General features: G+C 42.4%; 1 protein-coding gene across 4 annotated transcripts in view; it reads right to left on the reverse strand.

Moving 5' to 3' along the window:
* Positions 1-12,603: 12,603 nt before the first annotated feature.
* The window catches only part of LOC139396588 (double-stranded RNA-specific editase 1-like), a 197,191-nt gene continuing 191,694 nt past the window's right edge, over positions 12,604-18,100 (reverse strand). For 2 of the 4 annotated variants that reach the window (XM_071143557.1, XM_071143565.1), the window contains 2 exons: positions 17,724-17,902; positions 12,610-17,555 (listed from right to left, as the gene is read on the reverse strand). In XM_071143557.1, coding sequence (XP_070999658.1) covers positions 17,379-17,555; positions 17,724-17,902 — 356 coding nt within the window. In that variant the 3' untranslated portion in view covers positions 12,610-17,378. Of the gene's footprint in view, positions 17,556-17,723; positions 17,903-18,100 lie in introns of all 4 variants that reach the window. The other 2 variants (XM_071143541.1, XM_071143550.1) reach the window with 2 other exon arrangements.

Here is an 18,100-nt window from a genome sequence, read left to right on the forward strand (position 1 = left end):
TTTCCTTCCATGAACACCATTCTTGTTTAGTGTTTTACGTATCGTAGACTCATCAACAGAGATGTTAGCATTTTCCAGAGAATTCTGTTAGTCTTTAGCTGAGACTCCTGGATTCTTCTTAACCTCATTGAGCATTCTGCGCTGTTCTCTTGCAGTCATCTTTCCAGGACGGCAACTCATAGGGAGAGTAGCAACAGTGCTGAACTTTCTCCATTTATAGACAATTTGTCCTACCATGGACTGATGAACATCAAGGCTTTTAGAGATACTTTTGTAACCCTTTCCAGCTTTATGCAAGTCAACAATTCATAATTGTAGGTCTTCTGAGATCTGTTTTATTTGAGGCATGGTTCACATCAGGAAATGCTTCTTGTGAATAGCAAACTCAAATTTTGTGAGTGTTTTTTATAGGGCAGGGCAGCTCTAACCAACATCTCCAATCTCGTCTGATTGATTGGACTCAAGGTTTATTTATTTATTATTGATTTATTTCATATTTATTTATTTAGCCAACAACACAGAGTAACACAAACAAATGTACAGTCAATAACACAAAATCAAATAAAAATAGAAAAATATATGTACAGTGTGTGCAAATGTAGAAGAGTAGGGAGGTAGGCAATAAATAGGCCCTAGAGGCAAAAAGAATTACAAGCGGCAACGGTGAGCGACTTGTTTCTGGAAAGATGGAGTTTTAAAAGTAGAAGCTCGAATTGTTTGGCACAGACCTGGATAGTGTGAGAACTCTGTAGGCTATCTCTGCGGTAGATTGCAACTCCGCCCCCTTTGGCAGTTCAATCTTGGCGGAAAATGTTATAGTTAAGGATGGAAATTTCAGGATTTTTGGTGGCCTTCCTACGCCAGGATTCAGGCACGACTAGGACATCTGGGTTGGCGGAGTTTTTTTATTTTACCTTTATTTAACCAGGTAAGCCAGTTGAGAACAAGTTCTCATTTGCAACTGCGACCTGGCCAAGATAAAGCATAGCAGTTCGACACATACAACAACACAGAGTTACACATGGAATGAACAAAGCATACAGTCAATAATACAGCAGAAAAAAAGATATATACAGTGAGTGCAAAGAGCGCAAGAGCGACATCATTGATGTATACAGAGAAGAGAGTCGGCCCGAGAATTGAACCCTGTGGGACACCCATAGAGACTGCCAGAGGTCCGGACAACAGGCCCTCCGATTTGACACACTGAACTCTATCAGAGAAGTATTTGGTGAACCAGGCGAGGCAATCATATGAGAAACCAAGGCTGTTGAGTCTGCCAATAAGAATGTGGTGATTGACCGAGTTGAGTGTGCTAAAGCAGTGAATAAAACAAAGTTAGGGAGGAGGCTTAGGATCCAATGCTTCTACAGTTACAGAAGTCAACAAATGAGAGTGCCTGGGGAATGGGAGTGATGCTGGGGGCTGCAGGGCATGGGTTAACCTCTACATCACCAGAGGAACAGAGGAGGAGTAGGATAAGAGTATGGCTAAAGGCTAAAAGAACTAGTCATCCAGTGCGTTCGGAACAGCGAGTAAAAGGAGCAGGTTTCTGGGCGCTGAAGAATAGATTCAAGGCATAATGTACAGACAAGGGTATGGTAGGATGTGAGAACAGTGGAGGTAAGCCTAGGCATTGAGTGACGATGAGAGAGGTTTTGTCTCAAGAGGCACTATTTAAGCCAGGTGCTGTCAACGCATGTGTGGGGGGTGGAACATAAGGGCTAGCTAAGGCATATTGAGCAGGGCTGGAGGCTGTACAGTGAAATGAGTAAAAAAGGTAATTGAAGCCCAGGGACTGCTTGATGGACACTCTTCGGCTAGCCGGGAGATGGGCCTAGTTCGAGGCTAGCTCCAGGCTAACTCGTGCTTGCTTCGGGACAGAGACGTTAGACAGGAGTAGGTACTCGGATAGCAGCTAGCTAGCTGCGATGATCCGGCGTAAAGGTTCAGAGCTTGCGGTCGGAATCCGGAGAAGTGGTAGAGTAAAGTTCCTTACTTTTCCCCCTTCCACATGCCTCTTCCATTTCCGTGGCAATGCTGCAATTAGTTGGTTGTAATTTTGGGTAGAGCAGACATTTCCATATGTCTGTGTTAGCTGCATGTGTGACATAACTCCACCAGTCCTTTTTATAATATCATTCACTAAAATTCTACATTTTTTTTAATCAATTAGAATATTTGAGTTTAACCACAATATTGTTGTATTATTTGTTCTGTCTTTTCAGGTGGATTAAATATAAATTGCAACCAACTTTCTATGGCTTGTTTAAAAAATAATGATATTTTGGAGATGATTTCCTTTTCTAACAACCGAAAGTGAGCAGGTGTAATCTGAACAAAGGGAAAAAGGACATTCTTGAACATAGGATGTGACATTTCTACCAATTTACTAGAAAACCAGTTTGGATTTAAGTATAACTTTTGTATGACTGATGCCTTTAGTGCGAGGTCTAATGCTTTAATATTTAATCATTTCTGTCCTCCAAATTCATATTCGTTATATAAATAGGTCTTTTTAATTTTGTCTGACTTGTCAATCCAAATAAAATTCTATATTTTTTTGTTCATATAATTTAAAAAGCAGGTCACTAGGTGTAGGAAAAACCATGAGCAAATAGGTAAACTGTGATATGACTTAGTTAATCAGTAGATTTTTCCACAAATCGACAGGTATTTTCCTTTCCATGGGAGCAAGATCTTATCTATTTTTGCTAACTTTCTATAAAAATGTATTGAAGTGAGATAATTTCTTTCTTTTGGGATTTGTATACCGAGTATGTCCACATCTCCATCAGACCATTTAATTGGTCAACTACACGGTAATGTAATTCGTAATATAGTAGTACACTTATCATAATTTGGTTTTAATCCAGAGAGGATAGCAAAAGTATCTAGATCCTCTATGAGGCTGTGGAGAGATTCTAATTGTCGTTTTAAAAGAAAACATGAATCATCAGCGTACAATGACACCCTGGTTTCTAAGCCATGGATTTCTAATCCCTTAATATTTGTGTTTGATCTAATTTTAACAGCTAACATTTAGATGGCAATAATAAATAGATATGCCGATAGTAGACAACCTTGTTTTACTCCTCTAGATAGTTTAAAACCTTCTTAGATGTAGACGTTATTTACTATTTTACACCAAGGGTTACTATACATAACTTTAACTCATTTTATAAGAGATTCCCCAAAATTGAAATATTCTAGGCATTCATATATAAACTCCAGTCATACTTTATCAAAAGCCTTTTCAAAATCAGCTATGAAAACCAGGCCTAGTGTCCCCGATATTTCATAGTATTCTATTGTTTCCAGTACTTGTCTTATATTATCTCCAATGTATCGTCCATGTAAAAAACCTGTCTGTTTAGAATGAATAATATCTGACAATACTTTTTAAATTATATGCGCCAAGCATTTTGCTAGGATTTTTACATCACAACACTGACGTGTAAGAGGTCTCCAATTTTTTTTAATGGACTGGATCTTTTTATATACCACGTGAGTCCTGTTTCAATAATAACGATATCAGACCTTCTTGTTGCGTGTCTAATAATCTACCATTTATATAGGAGTGGTTAAAACTTCTTAGGGCTGCAAGCCCGTTAACGGGATCGATATGACAACAGCCAGTGAAAGTGCAGGGCGCAAAATTCAAGACAACAGAAATCTCATAATTAAAATTCCTCAAACCTACATGTATCTAATACCGTTTTAAATGTAATCTTTTTGTTAATCCCACCACAGTGTCCAATTTTAAATAGGCTTTAAAGCGAAAGCACCAAACGATTATGTTAGGTCACCACCAACTCACAGAAAAACACAGCCATTTTTCCAGCCAAAGAGAGGAGTCACAAAAAGCACAAATAGAGATAAAATTAATCACTAACCTTTGATGATCTTCATCAGATGACACTCATAGGACTTCCTGTTACACAATACATGCATGTTTCGTTTGATAAAGTGCATATGTATATAAAAAATCTCATTTTACATTGGCACGTTACGTTCACTAGTTCCAAAAACATCCGGTGATATTGCAGAGAACCACATCATTTTACAGAAATACTCATTATAAATGTCGATAAATACAATATTTAGACATGGAAATATAGATATACCTCTCCTTAATGCAACTGCTGTGTCAGTAAAGTTCAAAAAACTTTACGGAAAAAGCAAATCATGCAATAATCTGAGACGGCGCTCAGAAAAAGAAAAAACAGTTATCCGCCAGGTTGGAGTCAACAGAAATCAGAAATAACATTATAAATATTTCCTTACCTTTGATGATCTTCATCAGAATGCACTCCCAGGAATCCAAGTTCCACATTGTTCGATAATGTCCATTATTTATGTCCAGGTAGCAACTTTTTGTTAGCGCATTTAGTACACAAATCCAAACGCTCGTGCAGGTCCAGCCGAACGTCGGACAAAAACTTCAAAAAGTTATATTAAAGGTCGAAGAAACTTGTCAAACTAAGTATAGAATCAATATTTAGGATGTTGTTATCATAAATCTTCAATAACGTTGCAACCGGAGAATTCCATTGTCTGTAGAAATACCATGGAACGCAGGTCGCTATCATGTGAAATGCGCGTGACCAGGACCTGGCTCTCTGCCAGACCACTGACTCAAAGAGCTCTCATCCGGCCCCACAATACAGTAGAAGCCTCATTCAAGTTTCTAAAGACGGTTGACATCTAGTGGAAGCCTTAAGAAGTGCAACATATCAATATCCCACTGTGTATTCAATAGGGGCTGGGTTGAAAATTGACCAACCTCAACAATCCAATTCCACTGCTACGCTGACGACACAGAGAACTACATACTGTAAAAACAACCCCAGACTCCCTCTCTTCCGATGAGATCAATGCCAGGATGTCAAACTACCTCCTACATTTCTACAATACTGAAACAGAATCAATCCTCATCGGCACTCCCCATTACACCAAAACCAGTCGCATCACCATACTTAACCTTGGCAGCCAATCCATCCCACTGTCTTCCTCGGTCTCCAATCTTGGAGTGTTACTGGACCCCTCCCTCACCTTCACCGACCACATAAATCATGTCTCAAAAAACTCACCCTGCTTCGTCCTGTTCTCTCCAAACCTGATCTGGAAAAACTGGTCAACTCCCTCGTCACCTTCCGGCTTGATTAGTGCAATCCCCTCCTTGGTGGTCTCCTCTCAAAAACCAGCCACAGGTTGCAGCTTGTGCAGAACAGTGCAGGCTAGGGTCCTCATAGGAACCTGGAGATCTGCCCACAACACCTGCATTCTAGCCTCTCTCCCACTGGCTACCCATCCAATTCAGAATCAACTTCAAAATAATCCTGTTAGTCTTCAAAACCCTCAATGCCTCTGGTCCCCAATACCTCCAGTGAACTCCTCAGCCCCCAAAAAAGACTTTACGGACACTCCGGTCAAATGATCAAAGTCTCCTTGCAGTCCCAAAGACACGCTTAAAAACAATGGTGACCGAGCATTCGGTTGTCTCGGCCCCCAGCTCTGGAACAAGCTCCCCTCCCACCTCCACATGCCCCAGAACACCACTGACTAAGTCTGAGCTCAATAATCACTTCTTCAAACTGTCTTTCAATTAATTTGATCTGTTGTCTGTCTCATACGTTATTTTCGAGTTCTATTGGTCTGTCCTTGTTACCTCCTGTATTATTTTGTGTATCTTGTATAGTACTAGACTGCTAGCTATCTTTTAATGTCTTAAGCTTTTTTATTTTAAATGGTTTCTCTAAATGTAAACAGCTTTGTGATTTACATCTAAATGAAAAGTGCTCTATGAATGTAACTTATTATTATTATAGCTGTGTTCATTGTTGTACTTGTCGTGTCAGCTGTGTTTTTTTGTGACGGGCCTTGTCTAGTTGTCTCGTTTTTTTGTCGATGTCCCTGGTTTATGTATTTTTGAACCACTCACTGTAGCACTTTAGGCTCGTTCACACTGCACCTTAGCCCAGGGCTAAGAGCCTCCTTAGCCCTGGGCTAAGGGAGTGGTCACAGTTGCACATTCTAAAGTGGGCTAGCATCAACCTTAGCCCAGGACTAGTTGGCCCTGCTCCGGAGCAGGGTTAGCACCAACTTTTTGGGGTTAGCTGCAAAAACAAGGTGCCAAAATAGCCAGCATGAAATGTGGTCAAGAACAACACCTAGATTGCTCACTGTCCAATCACAAAAGCAGCACTGTCACTTAATTTACATATACTGGTGATTCCTGTAATAAGTTCTGAGTGTTATTTTGATAAGTAAATTCATAATGTCCTTCCATCTGAGGAAAAAACCCAAAATGCTTTCATCCCTGCAAAAACATTGGTTGCTATGCATAACAAAAATGATTGCTATGGAGACTGGCTAACGGCTTCTCACTTTAAAGGATCATAGCTTTCACCTGGATTCACCTGGTCAGTCTATATCCTGAAATATGTTTTGTACACTCAGTGTAATGCACTGAGTGTCAGGAAAGACTGTCTGGGTTGGAAATACTCAGTATAGAGAACAGTTGGGCCCGCAACCTGGACCTACAGGCCGTGGTGAAAACATTTGCACACAAAAAAGGACTTCAGGAGAGTCTCTCAAGTAGGATTTCATTTACCTTGAAAATTGAAGCCCATTTGTGTAGGCTATTAGCTATTAGCCGGAGCAGGGTTAGCACCAACTTTTTGGGGTTAGCTGCAAAAACAAGGTGCCAAAATAGCCAGAATGAAATGTGGTCAAGAACAACACCTAGATTGCTCACTGTCCAATCACAAAAGCAGCACTGTCACTTAATTTACATATACTGGTGATTCCTGTAATAAGTTCTGCGTGTTATTTTGATAAGTAAATTCATAATGTCCTTCCATCTGAGGAAAGAACCCAAAATGCTTTCATCCCTGCAAAAACATTGGTTGCTATGCATAACTAAAATGATTGCTTAACTTTCTGTCCAAGTTTGGAGAGAGCGCGAGGACGGCTCCTGTTATGCAGGTTCAGATAGCCTGTACAGGACAGTTGTCTACTCCTATCGGTAGCTGATTAATATGCCGTTGTATTTGTAACTTTTTTATTTATTTTTAAAATCTGCAACGTTTGAATTTCCAACTTAAATGACTGAACACAAAAATGACATTGCCGCCAGCCAGCAGTCTAAAAATGGCAGCAACGTGGATAGCTTCATGAAATGTTAGGCTTAACATGAGAAAATGACAACCAAATAGGCCTTCAAATAAACATTTATCCATTAGCTAAGGCAAAGCGATACATGCCCTGGAACCGCAGAAAGCCTTTTATCGAGGCGATAGGCATGCATCCACATAGACGTAGAAATTTCAGCTCCATGGACAGAGATCAGTTGTCTACACTTTGTGAGCGGCTGACTGGCTGACACATTCAATTTTTTTTATTATTAGGGGAGGTGCTCCGACCTCACAGGGGTCCATCCAGAGAAACTGCATTATGCCAGCAAAAGCATACCCGGAGCTAAACCATATAACCTTTCTTACATCTAGCTTATGCATTTCCCACCGTCTCCTGTTGATGGAATTATGCAGAAGAAATGACGCTCTCTCGTGTTGACAAGACAATTCTACAAGGTAAGAGGTGTGAATGACATGACTACACACGTGAATGTCATCCCTCATACAGTTCAGGAGGGGTTTATTAAACTAACAACTTTCCAACAACAAAACAAACACGTAACGTAAAAATATTTTTGTGAACTATCATGTTGTAAACGCAAGCATAAGTATTCAACTTCAATGTTATCAAAGGAAGCATAGGGTTTAGGTGAACCTAAATCAGCTCCTAGCCAATGCTACGTTGGAAAGAGTAAAAACATGATTCGGCCTTCAGTCCTAAATAACGGAGGACAGGAGGAAAGTGTTTCCTCAAGGTTCCGTTTTAGGACCACTATTGTTTTCACTATATATTTTACCTCTTGGGGATGTCATTCGAAAAACATAATGTTAACTTTCACTGCTATGTGGATGACACACAGCTGTACATTTCAATGAAACATGGTGAAGCCCCAAAATTGCCCTCGCAAGAAGCCTGTGTTTCAGACATAAGCAAGTGGATGGCTGCAAACGTTCTACTTTTAAACTCGGACAAAACAGAGATGCTTGTTCTAGGTCTCAAGAAACAAAGAGATCTTCTGTTGAATCTGACAATCTTGATGGTTGTACAGTCGTCTCAAATAAAACTGTGAAGGACCTCGGCGTTACTCTGGACCCTGATCTCTCTTTTGACGAACATATCAAGACTGTTTCAAGGACAGCTTTTTTCCATCTACATAACATTGCAAAAATCAGAAACTTTCTGTACAAAAATAATGCAGAAAAATGTATCCATGCTTTTGTAACTTCTAGGTTAGACTACTGCAATGCTCTACTTTCCGGCTACCCGGATAAAGCACTAAATGAACTTCAGTCAGTGCTAAATACGGCTGCTAGAATCCTGACTTGTACCAAAAAATTTGATCATATTACTCCAGTGCTAGCCTCCCTACACTGGCTTCCTGTTAAGACAAGGGCTTATTTCAAGGTTTTACTGCTAACCTACAAAGCATTACATGGGCTTGCTCCTACCCATCTCTCTGATTTGGTCCTGCCGTACATACCTACACGTACGCTACAGTCACAAGACGCAGGCCTCCTAATTGTCCCTAGAATTTCTAAGCAAACAGCTGGAGGCAGGGCTTTCTCCTATAGAGCTCCATTTTTATGGAATGGTCTGCCTACCCATGTGAGAGACGCAGACTCTGTCTCAACCTTTAAGTCTTTACTGAAGACTCATCTCTTCAGTGGGTCATATGATTGAGTGTAGTCTGGCCCAGGAGTGTGAAGGTGAACGGAAAGGCTCTGGAGCAACGAACCGCCCTTGCTGTCTCTGCCTGGCTGGTTCCCCGCTCTCCACTGAGGTTCTCTGCCTCTAACCCTATTACAGGGGCTGAGTCACTGGCTTACTGGTGCTCTTTCATGCTGTCCCTAGTGACGTGATCTTCCTGTCTGGGTTGGCGCCCCCCCTTGGGTTGTGCCGTGGCGGAGATCTTTGTGGGCTATACTCGGCCTTGTCTCAGGATGGTAAGTTGGTGGTTGAAGATATCCCTCTAGTGGTGTGGGGGTTGTGCTTTGGCAAAGTGGGTGGGGTTATATACTTCCTGTTTGGCCCTGTCCGGGGGAACCATCGGATGGGGCCACAGTGTCTCCTGACCCCTCCTGTCTCAGCCTCCAGTATTTATGCTGCAGTAGTTTATGTGTCGTGGGGCTAGGGTCAGTTTGTTATATCTGGAGTACTTCTCCTGTCTTATCCGGTGTCCTGTGTGAATTTAAGTATGCTCTCTCTAATTCTCTCTCTCTCGGAGGACCTGAGCCCCAGGACCATGCCTCAGGACTACCTGGCATGATGACTCCTTGTTGTCTCCAGTCCACCTGGCCGTGCTGCTGCTCCAGTTTCAACTGTTCTGCCTGCGGCTATGGAACCCTGACCTGTTCACCGGACGTGCTACCTGTCCCAGACCTGCTGTTTTCAACTCTCTAGAGACAGCAGGAGCGGTAGAGGTACTCTTAATGATCGGCTATGAAAAGCCAACTGACATTTACTCCTGAGGTGCTGACTTGCTGCACCCTCGACAACTACTGTTAATATTATTATTGGACCATGCTGGTCATTTATGAACATTTGAACATCTTGGCCATGTTCTGTATAATCTCCACCCGGCACAGCCAGAAGAGGACTGGCCACCCCTCATAGCCTGGTTCCTCTCTAGGGTTCTTTTTAAGTTTTGGCCTTTCTAAGGATTTTTTTTTGTTTGTCACATACACATGGTTAGCAGATGTTAATGCGAGTGTAGCGAAATGCTTGTGCTTCTAGTTCCGACAATGCAGTAATAACCAACAAGTAATGTAGCTAACAATTCCAAAACTACTAACTTATACACACAAGTGTAAAGGGATAAAGAATATGTACATAAAGATATATGAATGAGTGATGGTACAGACCGGCATAGGCAAGATGCAGTAGATGGTATCGAGTACAGTATATACATATAAGATGAGTATGTAAACAAAGTGGCATAGTTTAAAGTGGCTAGTGATACATGTATTACATAAATATGCAGTAGATGATATAGAGTAGAGTATATACATATACATATGAGATAAATAATGTAGGGTATGTAAACATATTAAGTAGCATTGTTTAAAGTGGCTAGTGATATATTTCCCATCAATTCCCATGATTAAAGTGGCTAGAGTTGAGTCAGTGTGTTGGCAGCAGCCACTCAATGTTAGTGGTGGCTGTTTAACAGTCTGATGGCCTTGAGATAAAAGCTGTTTTTCAGTCTCTCGGTCCCAGCTTTGATGCACCTGTACTGACCTCGCCTTCTGGATGATAGCGGGGTGAACAGGCAGTGGCTCGGGTGGTTGTTGTCCTTGATCTTTATGGCCTTCCTGTGACATCGTGTGGTGTAGGTGTCCTGGAGGGCAGGTAGTTTTCCCCTGGTGATGCGTTGTGTAGACCTCACTACCCTCTGGAGAGCCTTACGGTTGTGGGCGGAGTAGTTGCCGTACCAGGCGGTGATAGTGAAGTTTGTGAGTGCTTTTGGTGACAAGCCGAATTTCTTCAGCCTTCTGAGGTTTGTCTGTGATGTGTACGCCGAGGAACTTAAAACTTACTACCCTCTCCACTACTGTTCCATCGATGTGGATAGGGGGGTGTTCCCTCTGCTGTTTCCTGAAGTCCACAATCATCTCCTTAGTTTTGTTGTCGTCGAGTGTGAGGTTATTTTCCTGACACCACACTCCGAGGGCCCTCACCTCCTCCCTGTAGGCCGTCTCGTCGTTGTTGGTAATCAAGCCTACCACTGTTGTGTCGTCCGCAAACTTGATGATTGAGTTGGAGGCGTGCGTGGCCACGCAGTCGTGGGTGAACAGGGAGTACAAGAGAGGGCTCAAAACGCACCCTTGTGGGGCCCCAGTGTTGAGGATCAGCGGGGTGGAGATGTTGTTACCTACCCTCACCAACTGGGGGCGGCCCGTCAGGAAGTCCAGTACCCAGTTGCACAGGGCGGGGTCGAGACCCAGGGTCTCGAGCTTGATGACGAGTTTGGAGGGTACTATGGTGTTAAATGCTGAGCTGTAGTCGATGAACAGCATTCTCACATAGGTATTCCTCTTGTCCAGATGGGTTAGGGCAGTGTGCAGTGTGGTTGAGATTGCATCGTCTGTGGACCTATTTGGGCGGTAAGCAAATTGGAATGGGTCTAGCCACGGTGCATCTACACCTGCATTGCTTGCTGTTTGGGGTTTTAGGCTGGGTTTCTGTACAGCACTTTGAGATATCAGCTGATGTAAGAAGGGCTATATAAATACATTTGATTTTTGATTTGATCCTGTCGACTACACACACACACAGTCAGAGAGAGACACACACACAGAGAACTGTCACAGCATCACCTTTTGATGGTCTTACCTGATCTCCGTGGCTTTTTGGAGATAAAACATGTGGAAGGAATGCCCTTGTCCACTAATCCTTCTTCACTTTGATTGACTCAGGATTGACTGACTGATTGACTACAGAGTAACTATTTCAATGTTCTCTTAAGAAATATAGCACTTCTATGTTCCATGAACAAAAAATATAAACACAACATGTAAAGTGTTGGTCCCATGTCTCATGAGCTGAAATAACAGATCACAGAAATGTTCCACATGCACAAAAAGCAAATTTGTTTATATCCCTGTTAGTGAGCATTTCTCCTTTGCCAAGATGATCCATCCACCTGACAGGTGTGGCATATCAAGAAGCTGATTCAACCACACAATCATTACACAGGTGCACCTTGTGCTAGGGACAATAAAAGGCCACTCTAAAATGTGCAGTTGTGTCACACAACACAATGCCACAGATGTCTCAAGTTTTGAGGTAGTGTGGAATTGGCATGCTGACTGCAGGAATGTCCACCAGAGTTATTGCCAGAGAATATAACATACATTTCTCTACCATAAGCTGCCTCCAATGTCATTTTAGAGAATTTGGCAGTACATCCAACCGGCCTCAAAACCGCAGACCCTGTGTATAGCGTTGTGTGGGCGAGTGGTTTGCTGACATTGTGAACAAAGTGCCCCATGGTGGCGGTGGATTTATCGTATGCTTATGGCATAAGCTACGGACAACGAACACAAATGTATTTTATCGTTGCCAATTTGAATGCACAGAAATACCGTTTGGAGATCCTGAGGCAAATATCTTTTAAGGTAACTGTGACCATACATTAGGGCCTAATGAATTTATTTCAATTGACTGATTTCCTCATGAACTGTAACTCAAGTCAAATCTTTGAAATTGTTGCATGCTGCGTTTATTTTTTTGGTTAATTATATATCACTTTAATTTAGATCTGGTGTAGTTTCAACTCTGTGGGCTGGTGGAGAAAGTTTAAGGTTAGATGAGAAGCTGCTTGCTGATAAGGATTCTGTGTGTTTCATGTGCTCAATACTTCTGGCACAACAACAGTATACAACTTCACACACACACACACACACACACAGACACACACACACACACACACACACACACAAAGAACGACAACCTCTGCAAAAGTAAACTAAGGTCTCCTTTATTATTATTTTTCTTCATTTTATATATCTATTTATCAGGGTTTTTTTTCTACATAAGAGTACTTTAAAAGTATGTCTTCATGCTTTAGGTGCAGCTTCAGTGTGGGAGCACATGCAAGATGGTGGTCCAGGTGGAGATTGCACAGCGGATGTGGGGTGAGAGGAGAGTAGAGGAGTCCTCTGACCACCCCGAGTGGACCACACCGGGACCACTGAACAGTCATCAAATAATCACAAGGCGGTCAGGACGGCCGACCGAACGGGGATTATAGACCGCTGGGAGCACTCGGTCATAGGGAAGCAGTTCAGTTTCTTGCAAATAGTTCCGACCTGCCCATTTTGGGGGACGGTTTGTGTCATGACATCATCAATTGACATCTTTAGTGCAGTCCAAAAAATAAGAACCATACTATGGAGAAGCAGGCAGGCTTTAAAAAAAGAAGAAGTTTCAAACAGTCAGTTTTAAAAGAGAGCACGACGAAGGGGGAAACAGAGGGGGAGGGGAACCTTTCTTTCTGGTCCCGTTCCTCCTGGGGCCTCATTAAAGGGGGCGTTGGGGGACATATTGCTCATGACCTGGATCTTTTGGGGGGGGGGGGTCAATGTGACTGCAGAGGTATGAGGTAAAGAGGCCTTTCAGAGACGATTCAAAACATACGTGCATCACAAGGACACAGGACATTTGCTCAACAATTAGTAGCACATCTCTGGCCGTTGCAGTGAAGGAAGAGGAACTAGCTTTTTTTTTTACAGGCCCAGTACAGTCAAAAACAAGATTTTTCTGTGTTTTATATATATATTTCCACACTGAGGTTGGAATAATACTGTGAAATTGTGAAAATGCTGATAATGCCCTTTAAGTATTAGAGCGGTTTAATTAATTAAATTAATTAAAAAGACTGCCTACAATTTCTGCCTGTTTTGGTGCGATGGAGTTTTGGCCTGCCTGGTGATGTCAACGGGCGGCAAGTTAGTTAATAGACCAATAAGAGTTCCAAACCTCTCTGCCAATAACAGCGAGTTTTCCCCGCACCACTCAGACCACTCCCAGACAGTCCTAGCAAGATTCTTGCTTAAAAAAACCTCTCTTTGCTAATACTCTATTTTTGTTTATTTTTTGAAAACTAGCTGGTGGTTGAAAAATAACCACAAAAAGGTACTTAAATTGTTACCCAGAAATTATTTGATTTTGAGATTTAAAAAAAAGAAGGCAGCATTGGACCTTCAAATGAAGTTCAAATGAAAGACTAAAAACAAATCAAATACATCCCCGCAGTTTCATGGAGGGAGAACAAGAACTAGACAGTGAAGGAAGAAGAGTTGCACAGGCATCACATTTTTAACCAGTATATTGCTATACGCATCATTTCCATAGCAATAGAACAGAGGTTCACAATAATAACACCTTGATAATCGACAGCTACAGAAATACCGAAAGAGCCCGACAAGAAAGATTCCACAACAAAGCTGGAATACAACAGAATACAACCCATAATTTTATACAAATAAAAAAAATACATTGATAAAATGAAAGTACAAAAACATTGCAATATTATACCCAGCAATTGGTGTGTGCGAAACACGTTTTTAAAAATGTTTCCCCCTTTTCCTTTGTTGTTGCTCAAAGAAATTTGTGAGAAAAACACACAAGGACATCATCTTTGGTGCAGATTCCACAGCAATCTCATTTATGACATTTATCGAGCAGTGTCACACAATCTCCTTACTCTAGACATCCACTATATACACACAAAAGTATGTGGACATCACTTCAAATTAGTGGATTCGGGCTATTTCATCCAAACCAGTTCCTTACAGGCGTATAAAATCGAACACACAGCCATGCATTCTCAATAGACAAAAACATTGACAGTAGAATGGCCTTACTCAAGAGCTCAGTGACTTTCAACGTGGCACCGTCATAGCATGCCACCTTTCAAACATGTCAGTACGTCAAATTTCTTCCCTGCTAGAGCTTCCCCGGTCAACTGTAAGTGCTGTCATTGTGAAGTGGGAATATCTGAGCAACAACAACTGCGAACACAAGCTCACAGAACGGGACTGTCCTCGGTTACAACACTCACTACCACGTTCCAAACTGCCTCTAGAAGCAACGTCAACACAATAACTTTGTTGGGGGGTTTCCATGGCCGAGCAGCCGCATACAAGCCTAACATCACCATGCGCAACACCAAGGGTCAGATGGAGTGGAGTAACGCTCGCTGCCATTGGACTGTCCAATGAACAAATCTGGGTATGGTGGATGCCAGGAGTACGCTACCTGCCCCAATGCATAGTGCCAACTGTAAAGTTTGATGGAGGAGGAATAATGGTCTGGGGCTGTTTTTCATGGTTCAAGCTAGGTCCCTTAGTTCCAGACTTCCAGTGAAGGGAAATCTTAACGCTACAGCATACAATGACAATATAGACGAGTCTGTGTTTGGGGAAGGACACAGTTTGGGGAAGGACACTTCCTGTTTCAGCATCACAATACCCCCATGCACAAAGCGAGGTCCATACAGAAATGGTTTGTTGAGATCGGTATGGAAGAACTTGACCGGCCTGCACACACAGATCCTTGACCTCAACCCCATCAAACACCTTTGGCCTGAATTGGAATGCCGACTGCGAGCCAGGCCTAATCGCCCAACATCAGTGCCCAACCTCACTAATGCTCTTGTGGCTGAATGCAGCAATGTTCCAACATCTAGTTGAAAGCCTTCCCAAAAGAGTGGAGGCTGTTATAGCAGCAAAGGGGGGACCAACTCCATATTAATGCCCATGATTTTGAAATTAGATGTTCGCCGAGCAGTTGTCCACATACTTTTGGTCATGTAGTGTACATACAACACACACACTGCTGGGACTCCAAGCACCTTCCCCTGCTGTTTTGAGCCAAATATATCAGATATAAAAATACACCAACTTAAAGAATACCTCATAATAATCATTCCTTTGCAGTGTGTCCGTTTACATTGTGGTTTGTCACTGGCCATGTACAATGCTGATATTAGAGGTATATGACCAGCCTATAAGGGAGAGCACACAGATAATACATTAGAAAGTTGTCATTACTGGCATCCAGAGTTTATCATGTTGTAGAAATAGTTTAAATAGAAAAGATGAACACATGGGAGAGGGTGGGGAAGAGGGCTTACAGAACACCCAGGGAATCGGACCAATAAGACTTGGATTGAGAAAACACGGATTGGTCATTGAGTGGGTGGGTGGTACCAAACTCAACTTTGTAAAATCTCTCATGCGTTTCTTTGTGTTCCCTTGGAAGTTTACTCACACAATGAGCAATCAACAATTGTGTTGCTTACAAGAGTTGTTTAAATGACGACATAAGCTCTTGGAGACATGCATTTCCCAGCTCTCTATGAATTACATGACATATGGCCTACTTTACACCTTCATAACAACCCCAGATTGACATAAGATGTGTTATGTCACCAGACTTGTATTGTGTGGCATGACCATGACCTATCGATCCGAGGTTGTTGACATAAGCATTTATAAATGCCCAGGGCATGGATGCATAATGTCCATGAGGATAATGCTTATGAAGGAGGTGTAATGTAGCCCCTATGCAGTGTCATTGATAGAAATACTGAATTCCTGTCATTATTCAGTTGCAGTATAATCCATCTCTCAAACACAAAAAAGTCCAAAGTTGCAATACTAAAAAAACAAGCCCCCTCCAGGAAACAAAACAAACACATTAAAGAGAGAAACATGATTCAAAGCTCCATGTGCAGGGGAAGAACAAAAAAAAAAAGAATCACTCGAGCAGATCCCTGGTGGTTCTCTACCGAATCAACTCGCCGAACTCTGACACCATTCCCATGCAAAGCCATGGCTTACTTCAACAAGAAAAAACGTGCAGCACATCTACAACTCTCCTCAACCCCCCCAGGTCAAAGGACTCGAGGGGAATCGTCGACAGCCTCCACCAGGGCCCAATGTTCAAGTACAGAATGGGAATGTAATTGAATGACCAAAAATGCCAACAAATAAATAAATAAGATGTAACGGGACCAAAAGAAGAGATTTCAAATGAATAATGATTGAATGACTGTAACCAACATTTTGGATTTGCATTTAGCATAATATCATACGTGCTTATAATAAAGGGGCTATATTGTAATGAAATAAGACATTAAAAGGGTAAAATTCTACAATAGGTTAAAAAGTCACATGGTATTTGGGTTTACACTAGTGTAATTACATTTAACTGAATAGTAGAAATAGAATCGTTGTACATTCTACATTCTGGTTACAGAAATAAGTATATAGTAACTACATGGTGTATGGACAACTTCATGTAAAGTCTTGCAAATAAAACAACAATGACTAAAAAGGATTCCAGTTAAAAATGGCAAAACTTTGTGATTAGATGGGCAGATGGAACATCAAGTACCATCGATTTAAAAAAAAAGAGAACGTTTTACAGAGTGATGACATCACAGCCATGAGGAACGAGAGCAGAGTGATGACATCACAGCCATGAGGAACGAGAGCAGAGTGATTGGGACGGAGGGAGGTGGCCAGAATCACATGCGTTATTTCTCACAAACACTCAAGACAGACATACACACACACACACACACACACACACACACGCACGCAGACACACACACAAGCACACAGACACAAAGTCTCAGTGGCTGGTAATTTTGAAGAGCCTCTTTCTCAGGCCTAGAGAGGGGGTTGGGGTGCAGTGGGTTGGGTTATGAGGTTCCCCTAACCCCCTAATCAGGAGTTGAGGGAGAACTGGTCCTGCTCGATGGGCTTCTTCACCCAGGCCCCCAGGCCCGACTTGTGGAAGACCTTGATGAGAGTCTGCTTGGCGTTGTGGTACTCCACTGCCGCCTGCTTGGCGTCGTGGTACGAGCTGGGCTTGGACACCTTGATCCTCAGTGTGGATGACAGCTGGGGTGGGGAAGGGAAGCAAACAGATGTTGAGATAAGAAGACTACTTTGAATCAAATATTGAGGAGTGACTTGATCTGTGTTTCAGCTGGTGTTAATGTGTTGTGCTGCTCACACCGTCTGTGTGCAGTGCTGATGTGATGTGGTGTGTGACGGACCGTTCTGTACCTTGGAATGCAGGCGAACCCAGCGGCTGTAGAGGGCGTGCTTGCAGAGGCGCGAGGCGCGCCCCATGTCGTCTTTGCCCGTGGTAGCATTGATGACCTCCAGCGCCAGGTCGCCCACCGCCCAGTTCACGCTGAAATTGGGTGCCTTGCCCGGCTGCCTCGCCTCCGCGTTGCTGATGCCTGGAATCACAAATAGAACCATAGAGTGAGTGGCCAATTCCACTTTATAACAGTAAGCATACAAGTCTGAGCCACTGGGAATTGAATACAGGACATGATGAGCCTGGGAATTAGCTGTGAAAGCGGTAGCTAATTCCCTTTCTAAAGACAAGCACGTCTGACCAAGTGGGAATCATACATAGGACTGGACATGCGACT

The sequence above is a fragment of the Oncorhynchus clarkii genome, chromosome 3, assembly GCF_045791955.1.
Source record: "Oncorhynchus clarkii lewisi isolate Uvic-CL-2024 chromosome 3, UVic_Ocla_1.0, whole genome shotgun sequence".
Lineage (NCBI taxonomy): Eukaryota > Metazoa > Chordata > Actinopteri > Salmoniformes > Salmonidae > Oncorhynchus > Oncorhynchus clarkii.